Below are 23,387 nucleotides of genomic sequence, written 5' to 3' on the forward strand. Positions count from 1 at the left end.
ACTAAAAGGATGGGAAAAGATACATCAGGTAAACAGCAACCATAAGAAGGCAGGCTACACTAATATCAGGCTGCTGCTGCTGCTGCTGCTGCTAAGTCACTTCAGTCGTGTCCGACTCTGTGCGACCCCATTGATGGCAGCCCACCAGGCTCCCCTGTCCCTGGGATTCTCCAGGCAAGAACACTGGAGTGGATAATATCAGGCTAAATAGACTTTAAAACGAAAAATACTGCTAGATAAAGAGGGACATTTTCTAATGACAAAAGGATTACTCCATCAGGAAAATACAGCAATTATAAACAAGCATGTGTGCGTGCTCAGTCGCTTCAGTTGTGTCTGACCTTTGCGACCTTATGGACCTTATGCACTAGGCTCCTCTGTCCATGGGATTCTTCAAGTAAGAATACTGGAGAGGGTTGCCATGCCCTCCTCCAGGGGATCCTTCTGACCCAGGGATCAAACCCACGTCTCTGGCGCCTCCTGCATTGCCAGGCAGATTCTTTACCACCAGCGCCACGTGGAAAGTCCATCATAAACACTGATGTACCTAATGCAAAGCATCAACATACACGCATCAAAAAGCAACAGAACTGAAGAAAAATGGTCAAGTCAACAATAATAGAGATTTCAACACCCCTATTTACAATAATTTACAATATAGTTAGGTTGAAAGCCGACAAGGAGTCAGAAGACATGAACAACACTATAAACCAACGAGACCTAATAGACATCTGCAGAATACTCCACCCATCTGTATACTTCTCAGGCGCACATAAACTATTCTCCAGGACAGACCAAATTTTAGGCTATGAAACAAACCACAATAAATTTAAAAGCACTGAAATAATATAAAGTATGTTTTCCAACCACAATTGGATAAAATTAGAAATCATTAAAAAAGGATACTTGAGAAACTCACAAATATGTGGATATTAAATAACATACTCCTAAATAACTGGTGAGTCCAAGAAGAAATCACAAAGGAAATTAGAAAATATCCTGTGATAAATGAAAATACAACACACTGAAACTTATGGGATGCAGCTCAGAGGAAAATTTATAGCTAAAAACACCTCCGTTTAATTTTAAAAAAGTACAATCAGTATTCTAACCTTCAACCTCAAGAAACTAGAAAAAGAGCAAACTAAACATAAAGCAAGCTGAAGAAGGGAAATAATAAAGATTAGCATGAAGAATTGAAAGCAGGACTCAAAGATATTTGTGCTTCCATGTTCAAAGCAGCATTATTCACAACAGCCAAAAGGCAGAAACAATCCAGTTGTCTACTGATTAATAAGTGAACAAATAAAATGTGGTAGACACACAGACACATGGATACACACACACACACACACACACAATGGAATATTATTTAGCCTTTAAAAGGGAAGGAAGTTTTTAATAAAAATATATCACAAGGCAAAAAAAAAAAAGGGATGAAATTTTGACACATGCTATAATATGAATGAAACTCGAAGACATTATACTAAGTGAAATAAGCCAATCACAAAAGGATAAATACTGTATGATTCCATTGATACGTGGTACTTAGAGTAGTGAAATTCTTAGAGACAGAAAGTATAATAATAGTTTCCAGGGGTTGGGTGAGGGGAGGGGAGAGAATTATTGCTTAATGGGTACAGAGTTTCAGTTATGCAAGATAAAAAGAGTTCTGGGGATGGTTGATGGGGATGGTTGCACAACAAGTACAGTGTGAATGTACTTAATGCCACTGAACTGTGAACACTGAGAAATGGTTAAAATGGTACATTTTATGTTATATGTATTTTGCCACAATTTTTTTAAAGATTAGCATAGAAAGTAATGAAATGAGAGTAGAAAAAAAATAGAAGAAATCAATCAAACCAAAAGTTGGTTCTTTGAAAAGCTCAACAAAGTTAACAAACCTTCAGCTAGAATGACCAAGAAAAATAGAGAGAAGATTCAAATTATAAAAATCAGACATGATAGAGGGGGACATTATAAAATAAAATAAAAAGGATTATAAGAGAATATTATGAACAAGCTTCATGCCAAGAAATTAGATAACTTAGATGAAACGGAAAAATTCTAGAAATACAGAAACTACAGAAATTGATTCAAGAAGAAATAGAAAAGCTGAATAGACCCGTAACAAATAAAGAGATCCAACCGGTAATTTAAAAGAATCTACCCACAAAAGAAGACCCACACTTGGATGGCTTTACAGGTGAATTCCACCAAACATTTAAAGAAGAATTAATATTCAGTTCAGTTCAGTTCAGTCGTTCAGTCGTGTCCGACTCTTAATTCCCCACAAACTCTTCCACAAAGTAAAAGCAGATGGAACCCTTCCCAAATCATGGAGCTAATAAACGCTATTACATGGACGAACCTTGAAAACAATATGCTAAGTAAAAGAATCTAGTGACAAAAGGCCACATATTATATGAATCTATTTATATGAAATGTCCAGAATAGGGAAATCTACAGACATAGAAGGTAGATTAATGGTTGTTAGGAGATGGGGGACCAGAGGGTGATAGCTAAAAAGTATGCGGTTTCTTCTTAACGTGACAAGAAAGTTCTATAATTGACTGTGGTGATGGCTGCACAGCTCTGTGAATAGACTAAAAATCATTGACTTGTCTATTATAAATAGTTGAATTATATCTCATTAAAGCTGTTCCCCAAAATAAGCATTCCACTTTTAAATATTAAAAATGCTGAGCTCTTACATAATAGTTCATTGGAAACAAGGGTTTCCACCTGTTCCTTCATTCAGGAAGATATACTGAGCACCTGGTGCCCTGCGTGGTACCTGGGCAGGCAGAGGAGTACGGAGATTAATTCAGTCCAGCACCTGGGGCTTGTGGTCAGCAGAGAAGTGGGGAGCATCCAATCCTATTCCAGCCTGCTAAATTCCTTAGCCAGGCATGTGACGTAAGGGAGACAAAAACAATGCTAGCCAATAGTCACTGAGCACTTACTGGGTGCCAGGCACTGTGCTAAGCACTTTTCACGCATTACTTCATTGAGTCCCCACAGCAATCCACAACGTTAGTGTTCTCGACAGCCTCATTTTACAAATGGTGACCCTTTATGAAGAGTAAAGAGAGGTCCTCGGGCCTGCAGGCATCCTAGACAGAATCAGGTTTGAGAAGGGGCTAGAAAAGGACCTCTAGGGAGAAAGTGAGGCTCCACAGGCTGTGGCTTCTCAGCTTGGAGCAGCACAGATGCTCAAGGAAGCAGAGAGCACCGAGATCCCAAGAGCAGGATTCAGCCCTCTCTGCAGCCGTCCTCTCCTGAGACTCTGTTTCTTCAGCTGTAAAGTGGGGATATTATTCCTACTTTGGCCACAGAGTTGAGAGCCCTGCACAAGATTAGTGAATACACTGTGTAACATATAGTGCCGTGCTAGGAAGCAAGAGGTACTGAGGAGAGGCACACTCTATCCTGCATGTTGGCAAGACTCTGGCCCCATCTGGGAAAGAGCAGCGCGCGCACAAAACTCACACACACACCTCTTCCTTGTCCCTCTGCCTTTGATTCATCATCTGTTGCCTTTGGATACCGGTCACCCCTCACTCATCAACCTGCCAGCCCCACTCAAGCCCCTCTCCTGGAAGCTTTCCTGGGCTGCCCACCCAATAGACACTCTTGGGGGGCTCTGAGGAGGTGTGCTCATGCACCCGTAACAGGAGGTTATTAAAAGCACTCAGCACACTAGGCAGATGTGAGTGTTAAAGGAAATGCTTGGAGAGCACTTAGCACAGTGTCCATCTCCTCCTTCAACAGGGTGGAGTCCTGCTCCACCCTGGAGGCAGGGTGACTGAGAGCTGACAGGCCCTGTGTGGGGGGTGGTGTGGGGGCTCGGTCAGGGAAGGCATGGGGGGCTGCTCACTGGGTGGGCCCAGGCACATCCTTGAGCACCAACCAGATCCTCAGCCACCTGCTGGCCTTTCGTCCCATCCCTAGAACCCCAGGGGCTGGGGCCTGACCCTCTGCCAGGGTGCCCTCATGTCAAGGGCCCCTTGTTCACTACACACATCTGCCCAGGGGGTGCGGATCTGGAGGGCAGCCAGCAGTGGGTCCAGGGTGGGTGGGCCTCTCTTGGCCAGGGGCCGGGGGGAGGCTGAGATCACCAGCTGAATCACCAGGGATCATAGTTCTGGGTTGGGTTTGAGGTTCTGCATTTCTAACAAGCTCTGGGGCGACACTGTTGTGGCGATGGCTGGCTATACTTGAAGGAGCGGGGACCTAAAGCGTGGTGTGGCCATTCCTGAGAAGAGTGGTGATTGGCATCTCGACCCCCCCATTGGTCTTGGAGGGACCCAGCCCTGCCTGGCCACACCCTCAGCTGCCAACATCTGGAGGGCAAGACTACACGGATTTTCTGAGTTTCCAGGATTCCATTTCCATTACACGTATAAAATAAAAGTAGTACCACGTTATAAAAACAGTGGAAAGTATGAAAAAATAATAGGAAAAAAAAATCGCTGATAATCTCATAGTGTACGCAACGCAACTGTTAACCTCTCTCCCTAGGATTCCGAAACCACATCTGTCAGAGTCAGGGGTCATCCGGGGAGTGGGGTCTGCCCCCAGAGCCCCACCTTGTTGCAGTGAAACACTGGGGGAGAGATGGAGGCTGTTCCTGACCCCTTTCTCACCCCAAGGGAGCAATGCCCAGCCCCCGGTGCCTGAGGCCTTCGTGTGTGCGTGCTCAGTGTGCTCTTTGTGACCCCACGGACTGTAGCCTGTGGGATTTTGTCCATCTGTCCCATGGGATTCTCTGTCCATGGGACTTTCCCGGCAAGAATACTGGAGTGGGTTGCCATTTCCTCCTCCAGAGGATCTTCCTGACCCAGGGATCGAACCAGTGTCTCCTGCGTCTCCTGCAATGCAGGCAGATTCTTTACCACTGAGCCACCTGGGAAGCCCCTGCCAGAGGCCTTTACCCAGACCTATCCTGGGGGCACCCCTCCCCTTCACAGGCTGTAGGCTGCAGAGCAGGCAGAGGTGGGGTCTGGGGGAGGGGGCGCACATCTGGGTTTCTGGCCCGGAGCCCACATTCCTTCCCTGTGAGTGGGAGGTGATGGGCTCTCAGGAGAGCCGTGAGGAAGCCGTTGGCCCCTCCTGCCCGATGGTAACAGGACCCACCTTGGCAGGAAGACTGGAGTGGGGTGAGGGGAGACTCAAAGGCTCAGAATCTCACTCTGGGGTGCCTCTCTCAGACTGCTGACCGGCCAGTGCAGGCCCAAGCTTGGGCTCTGGCCCAACCACACCAGCTAGCCTGCCTCAGGAAAACCAGAGGGGACCAAAAAGTGGCAGCCAGCGATCACGGGGTGAGGTGCTGGAGGAAGGGACCCCGGCGAGCTGTTTCGCCTCCTCTACCCACGGAAGCTGGTCCACAGGCCAGCCAGGGCCCCAAACCCCCACTGGGAGGGCTGCCTTACCTGGGGGCAGTCCTTGATGTAGTGTCCTTTGTTGAAGCACAGGTGGCACAGGTAGTTGGGTGGGGGCCGCTTGCTGGGCTTGCGGGTCTCGGAGGTGAGGGTCAGGTCAGAGAAATGCTCGGTGAGGGAGCTGAGGCCGTCAGCGATGTTATTGAGGGAGCCGTAGGGCGAGGCAGTCTTGTACACACTGCTGCTCAGTGCCTGAAGGGGACAGAGGCTGTGAGCTCCTTGGAGGCCTGACCACTGGTGCAGCCACGGCCTCACAGGCACTTCCACAGGCTCGTATACATGCACACAAATTCACACCGATTCTTTTTTATTGTCTTCCCTGATCTTTTCAATTTATTTTTTATTGAAGAATAACTGCTTTACAGAATTTTGCTGTTTTCTGTCAAACATCAACATAAATTAGCCATAGGTTTACATATATACCCTCCCTTCTGAATCTTCCTCCCATCTCCCTCCCCACCCCATCCCTATAGGTTGATACAGAGCCCCTGTTTGAGTTTCCTGAGCCATACAGCAAATTCCCGTTGGCTATCTATTTTGCATGTGGTAATGTGAGTTTCCATGTTACTCTTCCATACATCTCACCCTCTCCTCCCCTCTCCCCATGTCCGTAAGTCTATCCTCTATGTCTGTTTCTCCATTGCTGCCCTGTAAATAAATTCTTCAGGACCGTTTTTCTAGATTCCGTATATATGCGTTAGAATACGGTATTTATCTTTCTCTTTCTGACTTACTTCATTCTCTATAATAGGTTCTAGGTTCATCCATCTCATTATAACTGACTCAAATGTGTTCCTTTTTATGGCTCATAATATTCCATTGTGTATATGTACACAACTTTTTATTCTTTCATCTGTCAATGGACATCTAAGTTGCTTCCATGCTCTAGCTATTGCAAATAGTGCTGCAGTGAATAATGGGATACATGTGTCTTTTTCAATTTTCGTTTCCTCAGGGTATATGCCTAGGAGTGGGATTTCTGGGTCATATGGTGGTTTTATTCCTAGTTTCATACCGACTCTTTAGTCACCTGTGGGCTCTGGCTTCCTGGAGCCCATGTTCAAATCCCAACTCGAGTTGTGCATCCATGGACAAGCCAGTGAACCACTCGGGACCCCAGTGACCCCATCCAGTAAACAGGGTTAATGACAGCTACCTCCAAGGGTTTCCAGGAGGCTAACATAACCCTTTATTTCCTGCCTGGCATTGGGGAAGTACTCAGTGTATGATGATGGTGATGATTGGTTCTTTACACGCTGCCAGGAGGTAAGACAAGCAGCAGAAAGCCACCTGCTAGAGCCAGAACTCTGCCATGTGCTGGTGGGTGACTAGCTCGCAGCCTTGTTTCCACTGTACAGAAGAGGAGACTGCAGTTCGGCACCTTGCCTGGTCTCCTGCAGCCTGACGCCTGTGCACAGTGTGTCCGGGGAGCCCTCAGCCCAGCCTGGGCCAGCTCTCTGGAAGCCCGGGGAAGAAAGAGCCCACCTCTCTCACCTCTCCCACCTCCAGTTGACAGGAACCAGATGTCTTGCCTGGCTTCAAAGCAGACGCGGCCCAGGCCCCCTCCTGGTGTACACAGCCTCTATTTATAGGAGTCACGGGCTCTGGGCGGCCAGGCACACTGGAATTCAGCAAAGGTGGGGCCTGCAGTGAGGCTGGCAGGGAATGGCCATGAGACCCTTCTCCCGGGGCCACGCCAAGGCTAGAAAGAGGTAGCTTCTCCAGGGGCTGATGACAAACCTGGGCACGGGGCTCAGGCTTACTAGGCTCCAGTTCTTGGGCATAGCAATGGGGACAGTTCTTTTTCTGTGTCCCCTCAGCGTAGGAAGGGAGGGGAGTAAACTGAGAGCTGGTCCCAGGGAATCAAGACACCCCTCCTCCAACCAGGACAGAGCCCACACCTCACACATGTATGCCTCTGGAGGTCCGGCACTCCTCCCTGTGAGGACTCTTCTTGGCTACCTGGACACCCTGCTCTGTGACCTTGGCCCAGCCCTTTCCCTCTCTGGGCCTCTTTTCTCTCTCATGTAGGCTTGGACCAAAGCCTGGGATCTGGAAGGGAAGACAGAGACACGACAACCAGGGCAGCTCAGGCCCAACACACAGTCAGTCCTCAGTGACTGTGCATTGAACTTAAAGGCTCCTGATGACATCTTGGGCTTCCCTGGTGGCTCTGCTGGTAAAGAATCCGCCTGCAATGCGGGAGACCTGGGTTCGATCCCAGGGTTGGGAAGATCCCCTGGAGAAGGGAAAGGCTACCCACTCCAGTATTCTGGCCTGGAGAATTCCATGGACTATATAATCCATGGGGTCACAAATCTCTGCTCTACCACTGCCACTGGGGCCACTGGGGAAGATCCCCCACGAACCTGCATCCAGTCTGAGGGCAACTTTTCAGCTCCCAGGTGGCCCCAGATGGTCCATCCTGAAAGGCAGAGGGTCCCCCATCCTTGGGGGAGTGGTATGCGAGCCAAGACAGGACTGCCTTAAGGGATGTGGGGAGAATCCCAATGGAAGTCGGATTAGATGATATTAGTAACACGAACTGAGCACTTTAACGTCCCTGGTGCTGGAAGCTTTACGTGTGTTATCTAACGCTCACCACAGCTCTATAAGTCACTGTTCTCATTTTACAGATTAGATCACTGTGTCCAAACTTGTACTGAATGACCCGGGAAACTTTTAACCAATACAGTTTTTCTGGGTCCCACCTGAGACCTACCAAAGCAGCCACCAGGGACTGAGGGCCCAGAACCTGCTTTGCTTCACTGTGGTAGAATATACGTTACGTAAAAACCTATCCTTTTAACGATGTTTAAGCGTGCAGCTCAACGGCACTAAACACATTCACATTATTTATAGTGCAAACATCACCACCATCCATCTCCAGAAATCTTTCATCATTCCAAATTGAAACTCTGTCCCCATTAAACTCTAACTCCCCACACCCCCTTCACCCCTAAGCCTAAGTCAGCATTTTCAGTCTCCCTTGGAAGGTACAACCTTCCTAGCCCTACCTGCCCTTGGGAGCACCTGGACGTATCAACCATCAAGGTTTCTCCTTAGCTTGTCTCTAGGCCTCTCCCCATCCAAACTGGTCTGGGGGAGGGCAGTGTCGCCCCAGCCTCCCAGAGAAAAGTTCATCCAAACAAGAAACTTGAAGTTCCAAATGGTGTGACTCATTCTCATGACTGGGAAATGCAATTTCACAAATAACAACCCTCTTATTTTTTTTCCTTTCTTTCCTTTTTTCTTCTTTTTTTTTTTTTTTTCTGGATAAGATTTAAGCAAATCCACAGGAATCAGGGCTGTTTTGGCAGCAAATTGTCAAGAGGAAGGGGAAGTTTGGTGGGTGCCAGAAACTGCACTAATTATACCCTGAAAAACCTCTCCCCCATCTTGTGGCCACACACCCCTGCCCACGGGCAGCCCCGCGGGTATCCCTGGGCAGGCAGAGGCCTTCGAGCAGGCTGTCCTCCCCTTGGCAGCCTGACACCCCTCCCACCGCCTCAGGAAGGTCATGGCTTTGTCCCTCAGGAGGGTCACACAGGCAGCTGTGGGTCAGAGGAGCGGGGCCAGGGCTCCCATCCCCGCCACCTCTCCCCATTCAGTGTACACTGGCCCGGCCCTCACAGCTGCTCCAACTGCCTTCCCCAGGCCCAGTTCAAGATGACACCAGGAAAAGACGAAAGGAAGGAGCAGTCAGCCGACCTAACCTCGCTCTGAAGTTTCGATAGAGAAAGTGAGGCCAGGGGCACAGACCAGGGCACGAAGCCAGGCCTAAGGGCCAGGAGTTCTGCTTGCCGGCGGGCTGGATGGGCGGGTGGGGTTGCAAGCTGTTTCCTCTCTGAAGCCCTGAGGAGCTCGGCCCATGGAGGTAAAAGGCAAGCCAGTCTCTCTTGCTCAGGCCTGGGCTCCAAGGGACAGTGTCAAAAGCACAGCTTCAGGTGCCCCTGAGGTCCCACTGGCTACAGAGGCCCCAGCCCCTCCAGAGGCCTTCCAGACCTCCTGGCCATAGCCCTGTGCTGTGGGCTGGGTTGGGTTCACCCCTGCCCTGGCCTGAAGGAGTTCTGAAGTCTGTCTCTCATCTCTTCATCCAGAGACACCTCTTCATCTTTCCATGGGGCTGAACATCCCCAAAGGCAAAGGTTCTGCCCTCCTCCACTGCCCCAGAGACCGGACTCCAGCACTCTTTAAGCCTATGATGGTCCTGCATGTAGACAGTCACAGGCGGGAAGGGGGCTCCATTTGACAGATGGGGCTATGGATGCCCTAATACCTTGAAGGATTTAGCCCAGGGTCTCTGAGTTCCCATGGACTAAGTCGGAGGGTGCTCTCACCCCAGATTCTGCTGCTCTGGCTGGGGGGTGAGGGCAGCCCCACTAGTGTATGGCTCTGGGTCATCTAGGCCCAAATGAACAGCCTTGGGGAGAAGACCACCCCTCCTTCCTCCCTGGGTCAGTGACCCCAGCAGCAAGCAGGAAGCGTGGGATCCTTATGCCACATGCAGGGAACAAAGCAGCAGATTCCTGTCCATGGCTGGAACTTCTCCAAGGTTCTGGCTCAACTGTTGGGGAAAGTTAGATGGGAAGAACTATAGTTTATTCTGAGCCTACTTGTGTCACATACTCGACTGGATCCTCTCCGTTTCTTAGACTCATACCTGCCAAAAACACTGTTCAGATGGGCCTTGCCAGGCCGGTTTTATAGAACTGGAAACTGAGGCTCAGAGAGGCTAAGAAACTTGCCCAAGAAAACACAACCAACACGTGGCTGAGAGGAGATTCACAGCCCGATCTGCTGGCCTGTTACATTTCAGCTCCCGAATGGCCTCCAAAGCTTGTCTTCCTCTACAGGAAGGGGAGCCACCTGGCAAGGGCCATCCTCCTTGGCACAGAGGCCCTGTGACTCCACACTGCCAAGCCCCTCAGGCCTGGTGAGACAGGGTACCAGCTTCTCTGGGTTGTGTGAGGGGCTCGGGCCCCGGGGTTTGTGGTTCTGCTGAGGGTACACAAGGAGAGATTTCCAAGGCCAAGTCAACCTGACAAACTGTGCTTCCTTTTGATCACCATCCCCAGGACAGAAAGAGGGCACAGTGGGAGAGGCAGGCAGGAGTCGAGGCAGGTGGGCAGGAGCTTCTGAGGGCAGCCAAGAAGAAGAAGAGATGGGTGCAAGAAGAGAAAAGGGAACAGCAGAGGTGGGCGCAGCACCGCAGGTAAGGTCTGCGCGGAGCAAATGCTGAGTCTGCTGCCCCCGGGGCCTGAGAAGGCCTTAGAGGAGGAATCCTCCTATCCTAGTTCCCAGCTCTGTGGGGGTTCTTCCATTCTTCCATCAGCTGAACAACCACTTCCTTATCCCCCAAAGCCACCCCTGTCCACACTGCTATACACACACAGAGACATGCACACACACATGCACACACATGCACGCCCACACTCCTCTCTTTGGAACAAGAAACCATTCATCGCACAAATGACTCCACCCCTTCTCCAAGGAGATCTGCACTTCTTCACCCCTATGGTCTATCGGGGGCTCCAGCCCCTGGGGTCAGATACATACACATGCTCACAAACACACACACACATTCTATACAAAAAGCAGGGGTGGATGTGGGCTGGGCTCAGGGATAAGAGACAGCCACGGCCAAGGATGGAGCGGGCCAATGGGAAAGTGAAGTCAGACCAAGGGTTTCCCCAGCTGTGGTTAGACCCCAGTTCTGCTCCTATTTCGAAGGTCTGAAGATGACCTGTGAGCCAAGAATGCAGCAGTGTTGACCATGACAGACGCAGCAACCCTCCACTCAGGACCCCTAAGGGCACCGTTGCCTCTTGGAAGTCCATTCACCGGAGGTGTACAAAACACAGCCCCCTGGACAAAGCCAGAACTCGATGGGAGATTCAGATGTCAATAAGCAGGCTGTGTTCTTCTTGGTAAGGGGAGTTGGGAAAGAAAAATGGGAAAAGAAAGGATCAAGGGATGGAAGAGCACAGTGGCAGCAAGATGGAGTGGAACAGACCCAGGGGAGGCTCCCCCTCCCCACTTAGTCTCTCCTACTCCCCTGCAGGTCACCACTCACCTGGCAGGGGTTCACATTTCATAGCCACGTGCCTGATGCCCAGCTCCCCAGCTCAAGCATAGGCACTGGGGAGTGGGCTGCCTCTCGCTTCTAGACCAAACGCATTGAATGAAAGCAGAAAGCATGGATCTGAGAATCCAAGGACTAGGCGGTCCCTAATAGTTACAGTCTGGGGCACCACCAAGGCTTGCAGCCTTTACAGCAAGGGGCCTGGATTTGAGGTCCACTGTCCACATGATCCCCCTGAAATCATGTGCAAATGTGAGCTCTGCGTGTGCATGGACAGGCGTGCTGTGTGCATTGCACTGAGGAGAGGAACTTGAGCTGCTTTCAGATTCTCAAAGAGGCCCACAGCCAAGGAAGGTCAAGAATCCTTCACACACCTAAACTTCTGCTAGGACACCTCTAGGCATAGGGTTTCATGACTCCCACATCAGCTCTTTAAAATTTATCAAGCTATTCATAAATACTTCTTCCATGAGATAAATCAAAAGGCTAAGAGGCTGAGGAAAGTGTTCCCTAGTCACAAGTCCGGGGAAGGAAGAGGAGGAGAGAGTCCAAGTCATCCATCCACCCATCTACCTAGCGAATGTCAACAGAGCACCTAGTCTGTCCCAGACACTGACCAAGCATCGGATGCTGGGATTACCAAGTGAAATATGACAGGATTCCTGTTCTCAGAGTGCTGACACATATGGTAATATTTCACAGCAATACCAACTGTTCAGACATGCTTTACCAGGAGCATGTACCTCTGTCACGGGACACGGAAGGAGGGAGGGGTGTTCCCCATGGCAGCCAGGTAAAGCCTTCAGAGAAGAGACATCCACTGGAACCATAAAGAAGTAAGTTGGAATCTGTCAGTTATACAAGGACAGTCTGCAGCATTAGAAGCAGTGGAAGCAACAGCAAGTGCAAAAGCTTAGAGTGAAAGCTTGGTGCTTAGTGTTTTCAGAAACCTCAAGTGAATCTATATGGCCAGAGGAGGGCGGAATAAAGATTATACATCACAGCCACCACCATCCACACACACACCCACACACATACCCACAAGAGACCAAGCACCCTGAGACACACCCTGGAGACCTGATCCTCAACTGATTCCCTGACTTTTTCCTCCTCTTGAAGAGCCTTAGTTTCCCCATCTGCATAATGGGGATGCCGCACCCAGTGGGTGCTATGAGACGGGAGTGCTAGGAAGTGCTTGGTGTCCATCTCCTCGGCCTCCCCCAAGCCAGGCCACCCTTGGACTCACGCCCCACAGAGTCCCAGGCTGGAGCAAGGACATGACAGAAAACCCAGGACCCATGAGCAATGCCTACCACTCCTCAGAAGGTTTGGGGTCAGGGACAAATCAAGTGAGGCACTGAAGCCTGACAGAGTACCCTGGTTAATGCATGCCCCATACTGGCACCCAGGGCACAATCCAGGTGAACGCCACCCACACCAGCAGGGCGAGCCAATGGGACAGCTGCAGTTGGGATGGAGAAGACTTCTAGGTTGAGCTCTGCCATTGACTTGCTGAGTTACTAGCCAGGCCTCTGTTTTCTCTTCTGTAAAATGGGGCCATGAAGAAAAGATGCCTAGAATAAAGCACCACCACCCAAAGTAAGGGACGCTTCTCCGCAGGGTCTTTCTCTTGGTGCTGACAGCGCCTGACTTTCTGTCACTGCTAATTCCCTATTACTAATGCCACCTGCTTTCCTCCCTTCCACCTGACTCAGAAGGTCCATGAGGTGTGGTCTCCTTCTGAGTCTAGGCCCGCCCAGTCAACTGCATTTGATGGAGGGAGGGTCAGGTCACCTCGGCCAACAGGCCCTCGACCGTCTCCCTTGCCTGAGTCAGAGCTCAGCTTTCCAGGGCTGGCCAGAGGGAGCCGGGCATCTTCCCAAGCTCCCAGCTGGGCTGGAACGACTGTTCCTCCCAGGCCCTGGGCTGCCCCCCACCACTTCACACAGACCACAAAGGCTGCTGGGAACAAACCTCAGCTCCTGAAGCCCATTCAACCCCAGTGAGGCGAACTCCCACCCTCAGCAGACAGGTGTCTTTGTTCTACACATCCATGCCAGTCAGGCAGCCCCTCGGCTCAGTCGCACCAACGGAGAGCCAGAGTGATATGTCCAAACCTTCAGAAGACTGTCAATACTTGCTGCTGCTGCTGCTGCTAAGTCACGTCAGTCATGTTCGACTCTGTGCAACCCCATAGACTGCAGCCCACCAAGCTCCCCTGTCCCTGGGATTCTCCAGGCAAGAACACTGGAGTGGGTTGCCATTTCCTTCTCCAGTGAAGGAAAATGAAAAGTGAAAGTGAAGTCGCTCAGTCGTGTCCGACTCCTCACGACCCCATGGACTGTAGCCTACCAGGCTCCTCTGTCCATGGGATTTCCCAGGCAAGAGTACTGGAGTGAGTTGCCATTGCCTTCTCCGTCAATACCTAGGACCTTTTAAATCAGGACACTGCGGTTACCCCCTCAAAGGGTTCTAACAGCTTCACATGTGTAGGAGCCTGAAGCCCTGTCTGGTAAGCCTCATGAGACCCTTACTGCTGTTCGCAATCTCCAGTGAGACCAGAGAGGCTAAGAGAAGGGTGTCCTCAGTGCGAGGAAGATAGCACTAGGACCCAGGAGGGCATCTGGGTTAACAGCTGCAGGAAGAGCCTCCTATGGCTTGAAAATATCCAACAAGGAAGAGGTCTGCTTTGATAGAGCATGCCCTGAACTTGGACGTATTCAGAAGAACACTGGCAGGGTGTTCTATGCCAAAAATGTACTCCAGTCAAACAGTTATAGACAATGTCGGGTTGAAGAAAGGTTAGCAGGTTCTGTCCTGCAGGACTTCTCAGAGCCTTTACTGTGTTAGTGTGTGTCTCCAAGGGAAGGATACTAGGCTGTGTTCCCCAAATGTACTTGACTCCAAAGCCCTTCCCCCCAACCTCCACAAAGCATCACTTTGTGCAGAGCCACATCTTCAAGCCACATCTGGCCCTGGAGGAAGAGGAAAAGAAAACAGCTGCCCTAAACATCTGACCTGGAATGGGACAGCTCCATCTCCCTAAGGGGGTGCAAGAGCTACCCAGGAGGGGCTCTTGGCATCATACAGAGGTGCTTGAGCACCAATGCTCAAAATGAGGGTAACTCTACTTTTCTGGAGGTGGAGTCCCACAGCAACCACACTGCTGTGAATTTAAATTCCAAACAAAACCTGGCAGGGAAGACTCCCACCCTCATGCCACCAACCCCAACTGCCTCTAAGACCTGCCTTCCTTGGGTACCCAGAGAAAGAGAGGAAGGGCATAGCCAAGGGCCTCGCAAATTTTCCTCCAAAGACACATATTAATATTTGTTGCCACAGATCAGGGGTTGAAACAGGGGTTCGTTCACAGTGTCTAGTTTCTATACCCAGAGGCCTTTTTAAAAACTGCACCAAGTACCCATGTGTGCTTTGGCCTGGCAGGCTTACCACACAATAAGAAGCCGAGAAAACCCCCACAAGCAACCAGTCACCCCCTGGTGCCAGTTTCTGCACTTGCCCATGAACTCCACCATCTCCCTCTCTGCTCCCAGCACCAGTGTTCCACTCAGAACCCTTGGCTTATCTTCAGCTTCCAGGGCTGAGGTTCTAGGGGCACAATGGGCTTCTGTGCCCCTATGTCCTCAGCCCCCACCCCCGCCCAAACCCCAGCTGCATTCATGGTGTTCTGCTATTGTGGTGGGAGCAGCCAGGGGGTGGTGCAGGAGGGGGGTGGGCTCTTGGCACGGGGACCAGCGCAGACAGGCCATGGTCAGTGGTCAGCATGCAAGTCACATCCGCAGGCACTGCCACTGGGCCTGCCAGGCTCTGCATGGAATGGCGACACTCCTGGGGCCCTGGGGCCCTTCGCAGAGTCCCTGCAGGCCCACACACAACTTGCTTCCTGTCGGACAAGCCCGTCGGTGGCATTCAGGTGGGGGGTATTTTTTCTTGTCTTCTCAACCAGTTGCTATTTTGGAGCCATATTAGATCACCAGCTAAGCCCTGGATGCAGGAAAGGCCTGTCCCTAGAAGCACAGCTGGGGCTTCAAGAGGGTTTAGGAGGCGAAACGGGTGGGGGGTAGGTGGTGAGAGCGGGTGAGTCTGGAAGCCAGGAAAGTCTTCCGGAAGTCAGCAGGCACAGCCTTCTAGCCCCTGCATGGAAGCCACTGGCCCATGAGCATAGGAGAAGCATCTCCTTACTCTTCCAACTCAGTCCGTCTGTAGGCACATCCTCTCGTACAGTTCTCAAATCCCACACACATCACCCTGGAGGACAGCAGAGACTACATGTTACAGATAGGTAAACTGGGGCCAGACAAAGACGGTTCTTCCAAAGTCAGATCATGAGAGAGTTTTTTCCACCATTGTTCTAGATAATATTTACCAGCTCCTTCCACACTAGCCCTAGCAAAGGAATGTGCCCCTTCAAAGGGAACACTGAGGTAAGCAGCTAGTAGAGGCTGCTTAGGGACCCCCACTTGATCTGTGAACCATGGTGTCCCTTCTGCCTTTGGGCTCCTATGGGATACCCATGAAATCACCCACCATTCACACAGTATCATCTTATCTGTCTTCTAATCTGGGGCCCCCATGGGACTCTAGTGGAATCCCCAGGGGGCCATGCAGAGCTCAAAAATGTTTGGTAAGAGAACAAACAACTGACAAGACCCAGGCACTGTCCTCTAAAGCCCCTGGTCACAGAAGCCAGTTCCCCAAAGAGAAAGCAAAGGCCCTTGTAAGAAAGAAAGATTTCCAGCCAAGAACAATTCCTCAGGTAGAGAGAGTGCTTTACAGTTTACAAAGAGTTCTGGAATACGAATGCTGTCACCTGGCACCAAAGGGTGTTTTCCAGATTCATCTTCCCCAGCTATGCCTGACAGTCCAATACAGGTCAACCATCTCTTCTTTCTGCTGGCCTGCCGTTGGCCCATCTCTAGGCCTCAGGCCAGCAATTTACATGGCCTCGTCTTCCCTAGTCAATAATGGCAGAGGCAAACACATTATGGGGTCACAAAGGGCCACCCTCTGTCTTTCCCACCTCATCACCAGCACATTGGTGTATATACTGGTCTCCCGCAAACTGGTAAGGGACTCTGACTCTCCTGAAACTAACCGGTGTGCCCTGGCCTAGAAGGCAAGGGCCCCTCCCTCTGCACTTTTGCAGAGAGAGCTGCCAGAAGCAGAGTGAGGGAAGGCCACAGAGGGTGTCTGCGGTTCTCACATGAGGCAGGAGTAAGTGGGAGTGGGGCCCAGGAGGAATCCAGCTGAAGGGAGAGAGGATGGTATCCAGGAAGGCTCTGAAGAGCTCTCCAAGGGGCTGGGAGGTCCTGGCAATCTGGGTATTTATCTAACTGGGGAAAGATGCAATCTGGGTATTTATCTAGCTGCCCGTCTGACTTTGTAACTGAATCCATCCAACAGGCAGACTTTGCAACGGCAGCCGGCCCAGGTTTCTGGAGAAGGCACTGGGCAGCTGGAACCTCTCCCCCTATCGAGCCCCCTCCCAGGAGCTCAAGAGATTTCCCTTTCATTTCCTTCCAGGCTGGAAGGGCGGGGGACAGCACAGTCTGTGGGGTCAAGCCCTCAAAAACCACTTCCTATGTGGCTGGGGGTAGGGCGAGTGGCTGAAGAGTGTATCTGGGGGTCCCTGCGTGAGAACAGCAGAAAAATTCTGCGGGTGAGTCACTGCTCTCCAGAGTGCCCTTTGGGTCGGGAACCACCGAAGTCGGAGGAGAAAAGATTTCAGGGCCCTCCGGAGGAACTCGGAGCAAATCCACATTCTCCGTCCCAGCAAGCGGTGGCCAAGAGGGGGATGGGGTTGGGCGTGGGAAGGACACTTGGAAGGGGCTCCCCGTGCAAGCCGCGCCCCGGCTGTCTGGAGACAATCCGGAACCCACCCACCCGGTCGGGCTCCCCAGACCCCTTGGAGCAGGGCGCCCCAGGCTGGGAGAGAGGGAAGGAGGGCTCCACCCGCCCCAGAGCTACTCCGGGCCGGGCTCAGCGGGGAGTTGACGCGCTCCCGGCGCCCCGGGGACTTTGGGAGGCGAGTTTGGCAGAGCTGAGCGAAGTCAAGCCAAGCAGGGCCGGGCAATACGGAGCCGGGCCCGGGCCAAGCCAGGAAGAGCTGGGCAGATAGGAAAAGGCCCTGCGCGGTCGCCGGAGGGCGGGGGCGCGCGGGGGCACCCACCTCTCCGCGCTGCAGCTGGAAGAAGCTGTTGAGATAGCTGGAGTGCAGGGGCGAGCCCAGCTGCTCTGGGCGGCCCTTGCCGAAGGCCAGCTCTGGGGGCGCGGCGCCGGCGGGCGGCTCTGGCCGGAAGGCATCGAAGGCGCTCGCCTGGTGCGTGTCCTGCAGCGACAGGTATACCCAGTTGAGCAGCTGGGTCGGCTGGTACACCGAGGCGGCGCTCGTGTCGATGGCCGACAGCAGGCTCATTTTGCGGTGGCGGTGCCGGCTCCCCGCCCCCCACCCCGGCCGCCCGCTCGCGCCCCCCCCTCCAGCGGAGGGGCGGGCACCGGGGAGCCTGCGCCCACTGCCGCCGCCTGAGCCCGGACGGCGATCGCCTGCACCCCGCGCTCAGCCCGCAGCCGCCGCCGCCGCCTCCCCCCAACTGCAGCCGCAGCGCGCGCGGGCGGAGGAAGGAGGCAGCGAAAGTTGGGCAGGAAACTTTTGGGCCCGCCCCCTCCGAGCCGCCCGCCCCGCCCCGCCCCGCGATCCGCTATCTGCCTCAGTGCTGACCCCTTCAGCGGCCGCTCCTGGGGTGGGGTTCTGTGAGGCCCCGCCCCTTATGGCACCACCCTCACCTTCCATTGGCTGTCTCATTGAATATAGAGTTGCGGGGGCGGTGTGAGAGGGAGAAAGGGAGCTCATCTACATAGGTAGCACGGTGCGGTCCCGCCCATGGGCGGTCCCCTTGCAGTCCCCGCCCGCTGTGTGCGGCCGGCCCAGCTCCCCAGCTCTGCAGGAGCTTTCGGCTCCCCGGGCCTGATCTGTCCAGGCTGTCTCTGCTTTCGGCTCACTGCTGTCTCTCTTTCCAACTCCTTTACAATGATTTCATTTTCACTTGTATTTTCCCCTATTTTCTTAGCTTCCACATACTCTCCTTTCTCTCAGACTAACATCTCCGGTGTCCATCGCCTCTCTGTCGTCTTTTTCGGCGGATCTGTTTCAGTCTCTCGTCTTTTCTACTTTCGTCTAGTCTGATGTGTCCCTGCCTCTCCCCTTCCCCTCTCAGACCCAGACACACGCGCGCGCGCCTCACATACACACACACATTCACACACACATCTCCCTCCCTTCTCTCGCTATCACCAAAGGACCCTCCCCCTCCCACTTAATTCCTTCCATCTGCAGAATCGTTTTTCGGGTCGGCTTAGCCAAGGGGGGCCTGGGTTCCTGCCCCAGGAAGGACTCCCCGCCCCCTTCCCTCGCCTTCCTCCCTCCCCCTCTCTCTTCTCCTATTTCTGCTCTGCGGCCGCCTCACTTATTGCACTTTTCCTCCGCCCGAACCCCCGGTCCCAACCCACCTCAACCCCCGGTCCCAGCCCACCCCAATGCCTCTGCGGGTCTCCAGGACTCTAGATGAGTTTGGGGAACTGAGGAAGACGTCTGTCACTCTGCACCCCGGGGCAGCCCAGCTAGTTCAAGTATGCCGCGGGGTGGGAGGTGGGGGTCCTCCACAACCATCCCTCGCCCCGCCCCGCCCGACACACTCCGAAGCCCCGAGGCCTTCACCCTCTCAGACTTAGGTAATCTTCGGGCGCCTGCGCTGCGCCAGCGCCAGGGACCTAGCGACAAGGCGCCTAGAGGGGGACACGAGTCACTTCTCTAACCTCCAATGGTCCTGGAGTCATTCAGCCTGGCGTTCAAGTGCCAGCTTGGCCACCTTCCAGATGAGTGGCCTTGGCGTTGCGCCTAACCTCTGCTGATAAACCTTTCTCTTCTGTAAGATGGGGAGGGTCACTGTCCTACCTCTAGGGATATTTGCGAGCTTACCAGTTTGAGCTTGAAAATCAGAAGATACTCCATAAAGGTCAGCTCTCTGCTATCCCCTCCAAGAGGTTTTCTCCCACCACCTGCATGGGCACACATCTGTGGATGCTTGAAAGTGAAAGGACTTCAGTGGTGACCAAATGCCACCTTTCCCAACCATGTTACCAACAAAGAACCCCTGGGATTTTTTTGTCTCATTTGATTATGTTTATTATTAATAATATGGCATTATTAATACAAATGATAGCACACATACCAATCTTAATATTTTTCATCATCAGAGACACATGTATATAGTACCCTTTATATTTTAAACCTATTCCTTGAAAGTACACATTTGTTGGGAATAAATGTTACAACTATTTACTTTTGGAAATATTTGGGGTCATCTCTGGAACTCTGATACTATCTTTAAGGTTCCAAGGGGAGGGGCTGGATAGGATTTGGCGCCACCGATCTAAACTTTCCCTAATCTAAACTTTCCCTAAGTTTTACAGAGAAAACTGATAGTCAGAGAGGAGACATCTTCCAACTGCACATCTTCCAATTCCAAAAGCAGGCAGTTGGGGAGCCTAAAGGAGACCCAAGTTTCCCAGCACTAGCCCAGAACTCTGTCTCTACCCACCACTCTTCTTCTGGGCAAGGATAGTCCTCTTATCTTGAAGTGCATATTTTTTCCCTAGTATAGGTTGCAAATTCAAACTGCTTTAGAGACCAAGCAGGTACCAGGCAATAAACAGGTAATGATGGGGCATGTGGAGAACCAAAGTGCTAGCCACACAAAACCCTACTGCTGTGGTTCTCAGCCTCAGAGAGACTATGAGGCTCAGGCACCTGGTCTGGGATCCCCTGTTCCTAAGAACAATGTGATATTGCGAGGGTACTGGTCCTACCTGGTGACCATACTGATGGCCTCTGCCCTCTTCACCACCACCCCCACTTCATATTGCCTACAGAGGGCCTGTACATGGATAGGAGATGACCCAAAAAATGTTTGCTAGGTCAGTGGTTGGATGGAGGGGTTATGGGAGCCAGATTATGCTCCCCTGTGAAACCTGAATGGCTTCTTTGCCATGTACTTTTCTCCCTCCTCTTGCCCACAACACACCTGCTCAACACGTGGGCTCTGTACCCAGTCAGTGATCGATAAATTTGAGCAACTGACAGGCAGTTTGCCTGGAGAGCAGCTGACTGGGCCCCTCATATCCCCAAGACAACCCTTCCCATGGGATGGAGGGTGATGGGTAAGAGTGACAAGATAAGTATCAGAGGCCTGGGTCCTAGGATAAGAAGACTGGTCCAGGCCCAAACTCTGTGCTTCCCCACCCCCCATCATGTACACATTAAGAAGCCTTGCATTCAAAATGTCAGAGGGGACTTCCCTGGTGGTGCAATGGATAAGAATCTGCCTGCCAGTGCAGGGGACATGGGTTCAACCCCTAGTCTGGGAAGATCCCACATGCTGAGGAGCAGCTAAGCCCATGAGCAGCAACTACTGAAGTCCCTGCACCTTAGAGCCTGTGTTCTCCAGCAAGAGGCCACCACAGTGAGAGGCCTGAGCACCACAAAGACGAATAGCCCTGCTTGCAGTGACTAGAGATAGCCCCTGCAAAGCAACGAAGACCCAGCACAGCCAAAAACAAAATAGCTTTTTAAAAAATGTCAGAGGTCCTATTTCAAGCCTTCAGGTTACAGAGAAGGAAGCACCCTGACCCAGAGAAGGAAAGGGACTGGCCCAGGGTCACCCAGGAAGCCTGAGGGCTAAGCCACCTGCTCCTAATCCAATCAACATCTAACTCTCTCTTCCTTGGCCCTGGTCTGGAAGTCTCCTGCATGGCCAGTCTGGCCCCTACATAGTCCTGAGGACCACAGGGAACTCTCAGATGAGGGTTGGATCCATGTCCTGTTCCCTTTCTGGTGACTCCATCCACCCGGTGGTCTCCAGGATGGGACAACAGAGAGAAGACAGGATTTGGAGAAAGCAAACCTAGCTGAGTGACTGTGGGCAAGTCTCTGTCCACTCTGTAAACCTCAATTTTCTCAGTTAGTGCTTGACAGGGTCAAACGAGGAGGCAAACAGGAAGGTGCTTTGCTCACTGGAAATAAGCAATCATGTGGGAAGGAAGTGTGGTATTAATAATTTCAATAAGAGTGATATTCAACTTTCCTGGCATGGTGTTTGCAGGAGGAGGACCCATGTAGGGAAGTGTCTGCCCCTAAAGTTGCCCAGGCAACAGATTTGACAGGTCCTTGGTGGCATTTCAAACCAAGAGCTTTGGGCTCTGAGCAGGAGAAACTTTGGACAGAAGAGCAAGCAAGGATCTGGGATGGGGGTCTTGGGCAGGGGAGGGGGAAGAGGGACAGGAATCAGCCTTCAATTTGGGCTTGAAAGGCTGGCAGAGATGAGCAGAGGAAGAAGAAGGGACTTCACAGTCCTGTGCAAATTGATGCTGCTTATTTTGCTAGAAAACATCTCATGGTGATTTGTAATGCAAAGAAACCCCTAACCCTCTTGAACCCACCTGCACTCCATGTGTCAGGAATTAAACAGCTGATACACACTGGGAAGGCTGACGTTTGCCTTTCCTCTGGGCTGGGGCTGTGCACTGGGCTCCTTTGGGCTGTGTGTTGACACAGAAGGTGTCAGTTTACAGCAGTGATAGCAAAATGGCAAATTCTCTCCCTGCACACTCCACTGCCCCATCCCCCACTGAGGGCAGAAGTCACTGAGCACAGCACTCCTTCCCAGACAGGACGCCAGACTCCATCTCCACACAGCACTCTGGACTTGCCGCTAAGAGTGGAGCTGGTCCACAAGATGAAAACTAGTTGCCATCCCTGTTTCAAATCCACAATCCCAAAGAACCCTCTGATATATATAGGGACTTTGTGCAGAATTAGAAAGAGGCTGCCCTCAATCTCAGTGGGCTCAAATCTTGTATACAAGTTACTTTTGTAGAGACACACAAAAGGTAATCCTTCTTCCCATGGATGCAGCTCCCTTGTTGCCAGGACCCAAGACTTGGTAAATGCCAGCTAGAGTCTGGTACCCACCAATCCCAGATATGGTTGTGTAGTGCTCTGATGAGAAAACCAGAGGGGCAGCCTCATCACTCCAGGCCCCACTTACAAACTCTTGTCCAGAAGGGAACCATACAAAGTGGGCAGAGCCGTGAACCTTAAACTCCGCTGGCCATTGCATGCAGACTCAGAGCTGTGCAAAGTGCCTGGGCCTTTGGAACCTACCCACTTCCTTACTGTGTGACAGTGGCAAGCTGAATATCCTCTGCTGCGTAGTTTCTTCATGTGCAAAATCTTTCCGCTCCTTGAATTCCAAGACACAGGAAGGACTTGGACACCTGATGGCCCTGGCCCTTGGAAGTCCCTCAGAGAGTGCTTGCCCAGTTTCAAGGCTAGATTCTGTGAAGTGGATGTGAGGGGCGCCAGCTTGGATATCTCCAAGGGTTCCCAGCCCAGCCCTCTGGACGTGACCTAGGGCAAGATGACAAAAGCCCCTTCACCTCTGATCCCAGAAGTCACAGGGACAGCCCTAGCTGACCTCGTGCTCCCCAAGGAACAGCCTTCAGAAAAATGGTGGGGCAGAGATGGGGCCTTCCTCACAGGGACAGTGGCAGCAGCGACTTTCCTCCCCTCCTTCTAATTTCCCATCCACTTTTCTTTAAAAAAAAACAACAGCCATATGAATTTTATCAATAGTCTCAACCACCTCAACCCCATGGAGAGACCCCAGACCTTCAGGATTGGAAAGAAGATACTTGGTCGCTGAGAACCAGTGATGGAAATGTGTGGGGCACAAAGGGCTCTGGGATTTGTATGTATTTAGGCTTGTGGGGCATCTGTT

General features: G+C 51.9%; 1 protein-coding gene across 1 annotated transcript in view; it reads right to left on the reverse strand.

Annotated features, from left to right (window-relative positions):
• Positions 1-18,135, reverse strand: part of ZCCHC24 (zinc finger CCHC-type containing 24) — a 63,867-nt gene extending 45,732 nt beyond the window's left edge. Inside the window, exons 1-2 of the mRNA XM_055425348.2 lie at positions 17,723-18,135; positions 5,439-5,639 (exon numbers count right to left, since the gene is read on the reverse strand). Coding sequence (XP_055281323.1) covers positions 5,439-5,639; positions 17,723-17,968 — 447 coding nt within the window. The 5' untranslated portion in view covers positions 17,969-18,135. The remainder of the gene's footprint in view (positions 1-5,438; positions 5,640-17,722) is intronic.
• Between the last annotated feature and the right edge of the window lie 5,252 nt (positions 18,136-23,387).

Source organism: Moschus berezovskii, chromosome 12, assembly GCF_049115385.1.
Source record: "Moschus berezovskii isolate FMDL1 chromosome 12, NW_MosBer_1.0, whole genome shotgun sequence".
NCBI classification, from domain to species: Eukaryota; Metazoa; Chordata; class Mammalia; order Artiodactyla; family Moschidae; genus Moschus; species Moschus berezovskii.